This window comes from Pristis pectinata, chromosome 17 (assembly GCF_009764475.1).
Source record: "Pristis pectinata isolate sPriPec2 chromosome 17, sPriPec2.1.pri, whole genome shotgun sequence".
Lineage (NCBI taxonomy): Eukaryota > Metazoa > Chordata > Chondrichthyes > Rhinopristiformes > Pristidae > Pristis > Pristis pectinata.
The window spans coordinates 8939886-8953567 of record NC_067421.1 but is presented as its reverse complement, the minus strand read 5'-3'; the positions used below and the strand labels follow the sequence as shown (position 1 = coordinate 8953567).

Sequence of the window (13682 nt, the reverse complement as noted above, 5' to 3'; positions counted from 1 at the left end):
TTAGCTACAAGGAGAGGTTGGACAAACTTGGATTGTTTTCTCCGGAGCATCAGAGGCTGAGGGGCAGCCTGATAAAAGCATAAAATTATGAGAGGCATAGGACAGGGTAGATAATCTTTTTACCAGGGTGGAAATGTCAAAAACTGGAAGACATGGGTTTAAGGTGACGAGGAAAGTTTAAAGGAAATGAGTGAGGTGAGATTTTTTTTAAATGTACAAACAGAGAATGGTAGATGCCTGGAACACCCTGCCATGGGAGGTGGTGGAAGCAGATATGATAGCAATGTTGAAGAGGTATTTGGACAGACATGAACAGGCAGGCAATGGAGGGATATGGACCACACGTAGGCAGGATAAGCAAGATTGGCATCATGGTTGGCGCAGACATCGTGGGCCAAAAGGCCCATTTGCTGTGCCGTGTTCTATGTTCCGCAGATGACAGAAAAAACAAAAATTTTGATGGACTTTAGCAATTTAATTTTCATCAGTTTGGGAATTTCAATGGTACTGCAAACTGTGCTGATCCCAGATGGGTTGACAGCTCCCACTCCTTGCTAAGTACTAGAAAGTTAGACAAAATTGGGCAGCTTCAACTTATGAGTTGAAATAGGATAGGATGCATCACCCTAAAGATGGTAATATTTAAAGGGCTTGGTCCAGCGTGGGATTACACCAGGTGAGTGTTTTGCTTGTGTGAGAGGTTATTTTATGTCTCAACAAGGCCCACCAAACAAACAGTACACTCAGACCCTCTGCACTCTGCAGATAATTCTATTCAGAAACAAAGGTGAGGAATTTTATCCTAGTGTGGTAACAGGGCAATGCCGACAGGAGTGAATGTCTGGAGAGAAGGCCTGGAGCAAGAACTCATGGAAGCTGCACCTTATAGGGGACATTCTCCCAATTAACTTTCCTCTTCCATCTTGGCAAAAAGCTAATTGCTCATTTGTATATTTAATGAATGAAGAATAGTTAGAAAACTATAAACATCTTCAGTCCATCTGTGCTCCCAGAGAATGTCAAAAGGTGCAAGCAATGCTACTTACAGAACAGAAACTGGGGCCCGGAATACCCATTTCAGTTGGTTAATGTCAATGTGCATTTAAAGTATTACATTCAGTAATACTGTAAGCAAAGGCCCCCAGGAAATTATCTTGGACTTGGATGGGGTGCCAACATTCATGGGGTTTGTTAACTCTGCTTCTAGACATCCCGACCAGGGGAAACATCAAACTTGCATCTGCTCTGTCAAGCCCTTTAAGAATTTCGTACATTCCAATGAGATCTCTTATTCTTATAAACTTGGGAGTATAGGTCTACTCTGCTTAATCTCTCCTGATATGATAAACTTGCCATCCCAGGAATCAATATGGTGAACTTTTGCCGCACTCTCTATATCCTTCCTTGGGTGGGAGACCAGAACTGTATACAATATTCCAAATACAGTCCCATCCGGGCTCTCTGTAATTGGAGCAGAAGTAAAGTATTAATAGTTCTTCACATTATCTTTATTCTTCTGATTTTTGAAGAAAACTTGTTTAAACATTAAGCACTGCACGAATCTCACGGACGAGTTATAGCCAGATGTTATCCCCACCACCCTTGCACCGACCATAGCATTTCCATTTTTCAAAGTTTATACTTGTATACAAATTTGCTTTTCAGTGGCTTGATTCGATAGGCAACAGCCACAAGAGTTGGTTTAACGTTACAGAGAATGTCCATGGTACCTGATTCGCCAGTTATCATCAAACAATCCCTGCTCCAGTTCTGGAAGTAGTAGTGCTATGGCAGTCTCTGCGTACATGCTTATGATTCGCTGTCCAGCACGCAGAGCAGTGTCACGAACAAATTCATTCTCATCCGCCAGAGCCTGCATGTAGAAATTGACATGTTGATAAACTATACAATTTGCCATTCCTCTTACTGTCTCGATTGTGTACTTACATTCTGGTCACTTCCTGGCATCCGACTGCAGAAGTAAACATACGTCACGGGAACTGGTTCTACTTTTCAGCCATTCCCAAAATAAATAACCAACAAATCATCCATTTGATGACAGCTCCACACAAACAACTGGAGAAGATAGATCAGTGACTTGCTAACTTATACAGAAAAGCAAAATAGAGTGATAAGAGTCAGAGTAATACAGCAGAAATTGGCCCTTCGGCCCACTTTCTCCAATGCTGGATATCAGACATCCATCTACACCAATCCCATTTTCCAGCACCCACCCAGTAGCCTTCAATGCCATGGCATTTCAAATGCTCATCGAGACACTCCTTAAAACGTTGCAAGAGGCTCTGCTTCTATTTCCTCAGGCGACGTATTTTAGTGTTCAACCACTCTCTGGAAGGAAAAATCCTTTCTAAGATCCTCCATATATCTCCTATCCATACCTTAAATCCATGCCCTCTGGTCACAGACACCTCTCCTTAGGGGAACTTTATAGACACAATCAATCAGGTCCTCGCTCAGCCTCCTCTGCTCCAAGGAAAACAAATTCAGCCTATCCAGTCTCTCCTCATTGCGAAAACGCTCCATCCCAGGCAACATCTTGATGAATCTCATCAGCACTCTCTCCAGTGCCTTCACATCCTTCCTGTTGTGTGGTGACCAGAACTGTACTATATACAGAACATAGTACTCTGGCCTAACTAATGTTTTACATAGTTGTAGCATAACTTCCCTGTTCTTCTGTCACATGTCCCAGCTAATGAAGGTGAATATCCTATGTGTTTCTTATTCACCTATCCAAGTCCCTTGGACCTTTCAAAACATTTGGCAATGAGTTAAAGTATAGAAAAAGCAAGATAGCACTAACAGCAATGAAACAAGCAATCAATTAACCATGCAGACTGAGAATTTTTAGCCAGGATACTAGGATTATTCACATTCAATCCAAAATGGCAAAGTATCTTTAGTACACACTAGAATCAAATGAGAAAACAGGGCCACAACTTACTGTTGACAATATTCATTTACATCGGAGCATCACAGCTTACGAATGCATCCTCTGAATTTTTCCAGAGACGAGGGGGTAGATGGGTCAAACTTGAACTTTACATACAACTTTGATTTAGATCAAAGTGTTACCAACCAATGCAAGATGTTACTGAGCAAAGGCAGAATCAATTGGTGGAGCTGTGGATAGTGAGGAAGATTGCCAAAGGATACAGCAGGATACAGAGTGGTTGGAAATTTGGGCAGAGAAATGGCAGATGGAGTTTAATTTGGACAAGTGGAAAGTGAAACATTTTGGAAGGTCAGATGCAAGAGGAAAGTACGCAGTAATTAGTAGGACCCTTAGGAGCAATGTGTACAGAGAGATCTTGGGTGCAAGTCCATGGCTCCTCGAAAGTGACAAACAAGTGGATCGGGTGGTAAAGGTGGCACACAACAGGATGGCCTTCATTGATCAGGACAGTGAGTAAAGAAGTTTGCAAGTCATGTTGCAGCTGTATAAAATTTTGATGAGACCACATTTGGAATATTGTATGCAATTCTGGTCACCCCACCGTAGGAAGGATGTGGAGGCTTTGGAGAGGGTGCAAAGGGGCACACCAGGATGCTCTGCCTTGCTTGGAGTGTATTACTACAAGTTGGACAAACCTGGATTGTTTTGTCTGGAGCACCAGAGGCTGAGGGGCAACTGATAGGAGTGGTGATGAGGAGACGTACAGGAGTGAGATAGATCGGCTCATTGAATGGTGTCGCACCAACAACCTCGCACTCAACGTCAGCAAGACCAAGGAATTCATTGTGGACTTCAGGAAGGGGAAGTCGGGAGAAGACACACCAGTTCTCATTGAAGGTGGTGGAAAGGGTGAGCAGCTTCAAGTTCCTGGGTGTCAACATCTCAGAGGATCTACCTTGGCCCCAACACATTGATGCAATCACGAAAAAGGCACACCAACGGCTCTACTTCATTAGGAGTTTGAGGAAATTTGGTATGTCAAAGACTCTTGCAAATTTCCACAGATGTACAGTGGAGAGCATTCTGACTGGCTGCCTCACCGCCTGGTATGGAGGCTCCAATGTGCAGGATCCCAAGAGGCTGCAAAGTGTCATAGGCTCAGCCAGCTCCATCACGGGCACAACCCTGCCCGCCATCGAGGACATGCAGTGGCATCCATTATTAAGGACCCTCACTACCCGGGACATGCCCTCTTCACTTTACTACCATCAGGGAGGAGGTACAGGAGCCTGAAGACCCACAATCAACGTCTCAGGAACAGCTTCTTCCCCTCCGCCACCAGATTTCTGAACGGTCCATGAACACTACCTTGTTATTCCTTTTTTGCATGATTTATTTATTTTTGTAACTTATAGAAATTTTTATGTCTTGCACTGCACTGCTGCCACAAAACAACAAATTTCGCGACATATGTCAGTGATAATAAACCTGATTCTGAGTATATAAAATTATGAGAGGCAGAGACAGGGTAGATAGTCAAGAGTCTTTATCCCCAGGGTGGAAATGTCAGATACTACAAGGCATAGGTTTAACATGAGGGAGGGAAAGTTTAAAGGAGATGTGTGAGGGTACAACAGAGTGGTAGGTGCCTGGAACATGCTACCACCAGAGATGGTAGCAGATATGACAGCAATGTTTAAGAGGCATTTAGATTGACACATGAACAAGCAGGTAATACAGGGATACAGACCACATGCAAGGAAATGGGATTAGTTAGAAGGGCATCATGGTTGGCATACACATGGTGGGCTGAAGGGCCTATTCCTGTGCTGTTATATGTAATCACACCTTTGATGTGCAATGGTGGCAGTTTTTTGGCCTGTCATTTTTGTGTCAGATTATAATAGCTCAGCCAAATCTCAAAATTTTTCCATAGGTAACTCCAAGATAAATTTAAGTTATATTTGTCAACTCACTTAAGCTGACAATTTCCAACTCCATTAAAATCAAAAATGAAGAAAATCCATCTCAATGAGGAATGACCTGAATCACAGCGCGTTCGTGAAGGAATACACCATTACCCTCCCACATACGCAGGCTGTCAAATCTTTAACCCGTTTCACAGTAACAGCAATGGGTGGCATTTAGAAAATGACAATCATGCACAGCCTGACGTCTGCATTTGGTGAATCAACTGCAGTGACACAAATGCACACAGTAAATTTAGCAGGAGCAGTATTGATATGCAGGGGGCGAAAGGCAAAGTGAGTTAATGTTCCAAGTGTTTGTTCCTTGTGAATGCTGGCATATCCTAATGCTTACATTATTGTTCAAGGGCAGGTTGGAAGAGCTGTTGGGAAGAATCAGTGCCTATCCAGCCCATTCTCCTCGGCATTTGAAGGTAGCTAATGAATATGTTGTTGGATTTTGAACTGGTATACTCTGTGCTTGAATACAAATTATTGTTGAGAAGGAATCATCTCTTGTTACAAAGCCTCTGACAGTGCAAGGTTAAAATTTCAGATTGCGTAAGTGGAAGGAAATTTGTCGTCAAACTATTACTGGTCTTTTACCTTCAGAATGCAAGGTATGATGGCTCCCACATATGCAGTAAACTTGTCGCCAAAGGTGACAGGTAGGTAGATGAACATCATCATGTAACCATCACGGACATGTGGGGCAATCTCCACTTTGCTGGCTGTGGCCACGATGTCTGGCATGAGCTTTTCCAGCTTTTCAACTCCAAGCCCAGCCATTACCTCTGCCAAGCCTGAAACACAGGAAAGAGGCATTAAAATCCTTTTTTTGATAGTGAAAAGGAGTTGGATGCACTTGAAATTTTTAATCAGTAGTTGCAAGGACAGTTGGAAAATTGCCAAAGACTGCATGAAAGTTCACCAATGGAGTGGGAATTGTCAATGTTAAAAGTCCATTCTATAGTGTGCCTTTCCTCACTCAATGCACCCTACATATGGCTGGTGACATCAAAATGGTAGACTGTTCCTTGGTAATTATGGAGGTAGAACACTTGCCAGAGTTCATTTTGCACACATTTCTTAGTTCTGCTATCACACCTTCATTTCTTTATTAAGGCAGCTATTGCATCATCTCTCAAGTTTGTCAAGGGAAATTTCACTGATGTGTAATGTCATCTGGAGATGTGCAAAGTCCAGATAACTTTGCAGCTTCATAATTTTGAGTCAACAATTGTTTGATAATGCCACTTGAACATGCAGCAGATTGAATGTGCAAGACCTGAAGCACTGGTAAATTTGGGAGCAGGAATAACTCAGTCTTGTCTCTTGTTACCTCTAGACTTGATTATTTCAATGCATTCCTGGCCAATATCCTCATTTTAGACTTCTGGAAAATCAACAACTCTGACCATGGCACCAACTTCTATTCACCTCAATGTGCTCATTTACATATAATAGCTCAAGGTTAAGCAATTTCTCATCCTTGCTTTGAAATCCCTCCATCACTATGGCCCCCTCCAATCTTCTTCAGCCCTACTAACTTTACAAGTGTGATCTTAATTTTGGCCCCTGGAACACATCCAGTTTTAGTCACTCCACCACTCATGGCCATTGCTTAAGCTCCCTTGGCACAAGACGTGCAATTTTCTCCAAGAACCCTTCCACCTCCCTTTCCTCTTCTGAGAATTTCTGTTGATTAATCTATTGGATATATACTCTAATATCTTTGGTGGATTGGTGTTCAATTTAACTCATAATGATCCACTGAAGTGCTAGAATGTTTTATTTGATTAAAATGCAATGCAAGTCTTACATAACACACTGAATCTGAGTGAAAAATAAAATGGAAGCAATTAAACTTTTTTCTTGTCTGCTTGCAACAGACTCTTAACACCCTGTGTAGGATGAACACAGAAGAATTTCAGCGTGCATTTGCTAATTAATCAGTTCTTGTACCAAGCCACCCAAAAGCAAGGATGGAAAATTGCTTAACCGGGAGCATGTCAGTGAGCATACTGAGGAGAATGGAACTTGGAAATTCATTGGCATGAAAGATAAACTGTTTTGTTTCACCACAGATGCTGCCTCACCTGTTAAGTATCACCAGCATTTTCTGTTCTTAATTACGAAGTTCTGATCTCACCTTGTGCAGCACCAGATCGATCAACTGAACTCTGCTCTGATGCCAGCATTTCCATAAGCCAAGGCAGCAGGTCATCAAAGCACGACTCGCCCATTCCCTTCACCATTGCTCCCAGAGCCTTTGCTGACACTGTGCGAACCTGGCATTTGACAGGAGGATAAGTCATTGAACTAACAAAATAAAGCAAAAAAGCAAACCTTTCACCCTCAGGCATTCCCAACGGTACAGAATTCAGAGATTGATGACAATGCACAGGTTCTACGGTAGGTTAGAATTCTGGCTTAGCAGCAGCAGGCCGAGCAAGGGTCAGCCAGGGAGAGCTACTTCAACTCTGGTGATTTAGTTACTAAACCACAAAATGGAAGACTCCTATATAGTTTGAGAAATCATATACTATGACACATTTACTAAACTTGGTCAAATCCTCAATCATCCATGCTTCTACTCATCAGGTATTTCTCATATTTACTGTCATTGATATAGGAGGCAGCTGCCTGGCCCATCAAGTCTAACTCAGCTCTCAGAGCATCACCAGTCTCCTTCGCTACTTATTTCCCTGTAACCTACAGGGGTAATCTAGTGGCCAGCATGCTTTTGGGTCATGGGAGGAAACCCAGAGGAAACCCACACAGTCATAGGGAGAAGATGCAAACTCCACACAGAAAACATCCAAAGTCGGGATCAAACTTGGGTGGCAGCAGCACAATCTGTAGCACAGTGACTGCAGTCTGTAACAGGCAATCACTGTCAATTTTAGAATTTGGCTCCCAGTGATCAGTCGTTCTAACTGGAGAGAGCGAAGACTTACCTCTGGAACAGGGTCCAACAGAGACAGCTTCAATCCAGGCATCACACTGGGCAGGTACGGTGCAAGATCCTAGAACCACGCCAATGGAAAGTAATTAGTAAATCTGCTTTGATAAGAACATTTTTCCTCATTAACCTTGTTTATCAATAGAAAACGTTGAAATACTCAGCAGTTCAGACAAAAATGTTCAAGTTCGTTCTGATGAAAGATCAGCAACCCAAACCATTAAATCTCACCAGTTGCACTAAAATGGACTTTGTTTTCTTTTGTTCTATTTATATGTTCTTTCTTGTAAAAATTGTGTATAATTTATGTTTGTTTTTCTTGTGAATGCTGCTTATATGATGCTATGTGCCTGTGATGCTGCTGCAAGTTTTTCATTGCACCTGTGCATGTACTTGTGTATATGATGATAAACTTGACTTTGCCGGCTCCTCTAGCTTTTTCTAGTTCACAACTGCAACACCACAATATTTTCATTTTGTGATTTTACACTAGCTCATTGGTTTAAAAAAAAAATTGGAGCTATACTGCAATGTTGGCTGTGGATAAAGGGTAACCAGTGATGTACTATATATAGGTTTCCAGAAAGCATTTGAGAAAGTGCTTCATCAAAGATTATTGTTGAAAAGCTGAGAGTAACATATTAGCATGGCAGAAGAACAAATGGCTGATAAGAAGCAGAGAGAAGGCATAAACGGGTCTCCATCTGGTTGGCAAGATATAACGAGTGGCGACTACTGTGCCACAGGGATTGGTGCTGGGGCCTCGACCTTTTATAATTTATATAAATGATTTGGATGAACTCATTGAAGGTGTGGTTGCTGAATTTACTGGATGCCAGAAAGACAGGACAGAAATTGTTGTGAAGAGGATATAAGAAGATAAATGAGTGGACAAAGATCTAGCAATTGGAATATAATGTAGGAAATTTGTTTTTGGCAGGTAAAATAAAAAAAAGTGCACTTTTTATTTTAAGCGGTGAGAGATTGCAGAGCTCTGAGAGGCAGAGGGAAATAAAGTGTCATGGTGTCCGATTCACAAAAGGTGGGTATGCAGGTATTGTTTATTGCACATAAAATTGAATACAAAATCAAGAGGCCGACCAGAGGGAATGCCATGTTAGATCTAGTTTTAGGAAATGAACCGGGACAGGTGAAGGATCTATTGGTGGGTGAGCATTTGGGGGACAGTGACCATTGCTCTATAACCTTTAAAATTGTCATGGACAGGGACAGGTGCAGAGAGGACAAGAGGTTTTTCAATTGGGGAAGGGCTAACTACGAGGCTATAAGGAGAGAACTTGGGAGTGCAAATTGGGATGTCCTTTTTGAAGGAAAATGTACCATGGGGATGTGGTTGATATTTAGGGATCTTATGCAGGATGTTAGGGATAAATATGTCCCGGTGAGGCAGAGAAGGAATGGCAGGGTGAAGGAACCGTGGGTGACGAGAGAGGTGGAACGACTTGTTAGGGAGAAGAAGGTAACATACGTGAGGTATAAGCAGCAAGGTTCAGACAGGGCCCATGAGGAATATAGGGTAGCGAGGAAGGAACTTAAGAAAGGGCTGAGGAGAGCTAGAAGGGGACATGAAAAGGCTTTGGCTAGTAGGGTTAAGGAAAATCCCAAGGCCTTTTTCAAGTACGTGAAGGGTAGGAGGATGGCTAGGGTGAAGGTAGGTCCGATTAAGGACAAAGGTGGGAGAATTTGCCTGGAGGCGGTGGAAGTGGGAGAAGTTCTGAATGAGTACTTCTCTTCGGTATTCACCAGGGAGAGGGGTCTTGATGATGCGGAAGGGAGTGCTGGTAGGGGTAATGTTCTCGAGGTTGTTGATATCAAGAGAGAGGATGTGTTGAAGTTGTTAAATAATATTAAGACAGATAAATCTCCGGGGCCTGACTGTATTTTCCCCAGGCTGCTTCGAGAGGCTAGGGAGGAGATTGCTGAACCGCTGGTAAGGATCTTTGAGTCCTCGTTGTCTACGGGGGTGGTGCCGGAGGATTGGAGGATTGCGAATGTGGTCCCCTTGTTCAAAAAAGGTAATAGGGATAGGCCAGGGAATTATAGACCGGTGAGTCTCACGTCTGTGGTGGGTAAGCTCTAAAGGATAAGATTTATGAACACCTAGAGAATCATGGACTGATTAGGGACAGCTAGCATGGCTTTGTGAAGGGAAGATCTTGCCTCACAAGCCTGATAGAGTTCTTTGAGGAGGTGACCAGGAAGATTGATGAGGGCAGTGTGGTGGATGTGGTTTACATGGATTTTACTAAGGCATTTGATAAGGTTCCTCATGGTAGCCTTCTTCAGGAGGTCAGAGGCCAAGGGATCCAAGGAAGCTTGGCTGTGTGGATTAGGAATTGGCTTGCATGTAGAAAGCAGAGGGTTGTGGTGGAAGGAGTGCCCTCGGATTGGAAGGCAGTGACTAGTGGTGTCCCGCAGGGATCGGTCCTGGGACCTCTACTTTTTGTGATATTTATAGATGACTTAGATGAGGGGGTGGAGGGCTGGGTTAGTAAGTTTGCGGACGACACTAAGATAGGCGGTGTTGTGGATAGTGTGGAGGGCTATCGGAGCTTACAGAGGGATATTGATAGGATGCAGAGCTGGGCTGACAAGTGGCAGATGGAATTCAATCCGGAGAAGTGTGAGGTGGTGCACTTTGGAAGGACAAACTCCAGGGCAGAGTACAGGGTAAACGGCAAGGTACTTGGCAGTGTGGAGGAGCAGAGGGATCTGGGGGTTCATATTCACAGTTCGTTGAAAGTTGCCTCACAGGTGGAAAGAGCAGTTAAGAAGGCCAATGGGATGTTGGCTTTCATAAGTCGCGGGATTGAGTTTAAGAGCTGCGAGGTTATGATGCAGCTTTACAAAACTCTAGTTAGGCCACATTTAGAGTACTGTATTCAGTTCTGGTCGCCTCATTATAGGAAGGATGTGGAGGCATTGGAGAGGGTGCAGAGGAGATTTACCAGGATGCTGCCTGGATTGGAGGGTATTGAATATGAGGAGAGACTTAAGGTGCTAGGGCTTTATTCACTGCAAAGAAGGAGGATGAGAGGAGACATGATAGAGGTATATAAAATATTGAGAGGAATAGATAGAGTAGACAGTCAGCGCCTCCTTCCCAGGGCACCAATGCTCAAGACGAGAGGTCATGGCTTTAAGGTTATGGGTGGGAGATTCAGGGGAGATGTCAGAGGGAGGTTTTTCACCCAGAGAGTGGTTGGTGCATGGAATGCACTGCCTGGGGTGGTGGTGGAGGCAGATACATTGAACAGGTTCAAGAGCTTGTTGGATAGGCATATGGAGGAACGTGAGATAGAGGGATATGCGGGAGGAAGGGGTTAGGTAGTGTGAGGGTGGTCTGATGGACGGCACGACACGGTGGGCCGAAGGGCCTGTTTTGTGCTGTATGGTTCTATGGTTCTAAGAGGTTATGATTTAGTTACACTAGGCATTGGCAAGACCACATCTGGAGTATGGTACAGGTCTCTTTATTTAAGGAAATATGCAAACATATTGGAAGCAGTTCAGAGGTTTACTGGAATGATATCTTGAATCTTTGGTTGTCTTATAAGCGAAGATTGATACACCTTCTAAACCCATGACATCTAACAGCTAGAAAGACAGGGCACCAAAAGAATGGGAACACCACATGGAAGTTGCCCTCCAAGCTGCACACCATCCTGACTTGGAAATGTATCACCATTCCCTCTCTGTTGCTGGGTCAAAATCCTGGAACTCCCTTCCTAACAGCATTGTGGGTATACCCACACATCAAAGACTGTAATAATTCAAGGCAGCTCACCACCACCTTCTCAAGGGCAACTAGGGATGGGCAATTAAATGCCTGTTTAAAAATAAGGGGTTGTCCATATTAGATAAAAGGTGAAATGTTTTCTTAGGATAACAAGTCTTAGGAATATTTTTCCTCAAACAGGTGGTGGGTTTATAGTCATCAAATATTTTTAAGGCACAGGTAGCTAGATTAATAAAAGGGTGAAAGGTTACTGCAGGATCATCAAGTCAAATTTACAATTAGATCACCCATGATCTTACTAAATGGAGGAGCAAGCTTGAAGAACCAAGTGATCTACTCCTGCTCCTAATTCTATGTTTGTATACACCTCCACCCGAAATGCAATGATGGCTAACATCATCACTACACAACCTTCCTAACATTACAGTGATTAAATGTGCTTCATTTCTTTCCAGCAACACAGGAAAGCATAAAGTTCTTATCATCTGTAATATTGCAAGCATTACCTTCTGGTCTGTAAGGGAATACATGTTTCCAATAATCTGAGCTGCCATCTTACGGGTATCTGTGGATCGATCCTGGAATGCTCTCTGCACAATTGGCATGATCAGGGCCAGAGATGGTGCATCAATAAAGTGGACAAACTTGGTATCGAGCAGAGTCTGAAGGCATAACTGTGTCCTTCTGGATGGATCTGTCAGGGCATCTAGCAGGACTGGTGTGATTGCTGTTCAATAAAAACACAATGCATTAGTTTATTTATTTGTATTCATATTCAACAGAATGAAAAAGCTAGCCAAACTAAACAACCCTTAATACACTACATCAGTGCATTTAATATGAGATGCAAAAGCTTATTTTTGGTCACTTGGGTATTGGCTACGAATAGAAACTCATCGCTATATTTGATCATCCCCGTGAGAATATTTGGAATTAACCATAAGGTTTGGAGTACACTCTCGAAGTATACATACACTTACCCAGGACCAGATCATTCAAGATGATCTGGTCCTGGGTAAGTGTATGTATACTTCGAGACAGACCAAGTGCTGGAAAATCCCACCAGGATGGTGGGATTTGAACTGAACTGTGCTGGAGTGTAACCAAATAAAACTGCGAGCTCAGAGTTGGTCCCATTACTTGATAAGCCAGATACTCAATGGGGCTTTGGCCTGCAGTGCTAACTGGAGCTGATTGTTCTACAACAAGCTTGGTTCCCACTCACTGGTTTGATGAGTGAGCCACAGTAATAGATCAATTATTATCTGCAAAATGCAGACACATCCAGTTCATGTATTAGATCATCCATGTTCCCAAGGAAGATTTATTACTTCAGAGCTCGATGTGCCAGGCATTTAACTTTGGGATCTATCTCAACAAGCCAACCAGCCTGGAAAATCTGACCTTCCCAAGATGGCACCTTGGGTGCACCTCGATAATTACTCAGGCCAGATGTGCTTCTATTGTCTAAACAAACCCACTTCATGACATGGTGCGTCAGAAAACAGCATGCAGGGAAGAACTGGTTTAATTTGGAAGAATATTATCTGGAGTGTTGTAAATGATGAATAGCACAAGTTGTCCATTTATTTCATGTGCAATAAACTCACCCAAGATTTCTGGGTTCCTGATAACAGAGCCAATCTGCCGTAAAGCCTGCTGTCCTGCCTTCTGCACCTTCACGTGGGAATCCGTCAGGACCTCGGTCAACTTGGGTACAATGCTCGGCAGACAGGACGACAGCTGCTTGGGAGCACAGTATGCCATGGCACCCAGCAATTCCACTGAACCTGAAGTTACAGAATGGACACTCAGTTCAAGGATGCATCCAGGACACAGACTGGTCTACACAAAAACAGACTCAGCCACAAGCAGATTCTGTGCATAATTTTATTTAACATGAAAAATAAGGAAGGAATCACAAAGAACTACATTGTAAACACTAAGTTAACTTAGGGTAAATTTTGAGTGGATGGATTAGAAATACAGCCAGAATGAACATATTTTTTTTACATGCTGGCTGACTTCTCACTTCTTCCTGGCACAACAGTAAGCAGCAGCACTTCCTACATG

At 43.1% G+C, this 13682-nt stretch overlaps 1 protein-coding gene across 1 annotated transcript in view; it reads right to left on the bottom strand.

Annotated features, from left to right (window-relative positions):
* gcn1 (GCN1 activator of EIF2AK4) overlaps nucleotides 1-13682 on the bottom strand; it is a 112826-nt gene that overhangs the window by 33222 nt on the left and 65922 nt on the right. Inside the window, exons 37-42 of the mRNA XM_052031982.1 lie at nucleotides 13220-13399; nucleotides 12116-12336; nucleotides 7845-7913; nucleotides 7037-7175; nucleotides 5491-5687; nucleotides 1731-1873 (exon numbers count right to left, since the gene is read on the bottom strand). Of these exons, the coding sequence (XP_051887942.1) occupies nucleotides 1731-1873; nucleotides 5491-5687; nucleotides 7037-7175; nucleotides 7845-7913; nucleotides 12116-12336; nucleotides 13220-13399 (949 nt within the window). The remainder of the gene's footprint in view (nucleotides 1-1730; nucleotides 1874-5490; nucleotides 5688-7036; nucleotides 7176-7844; nucleotides 7914-12115; nucleotides 12337-13219; nucleotides 13400-13682) is intronic.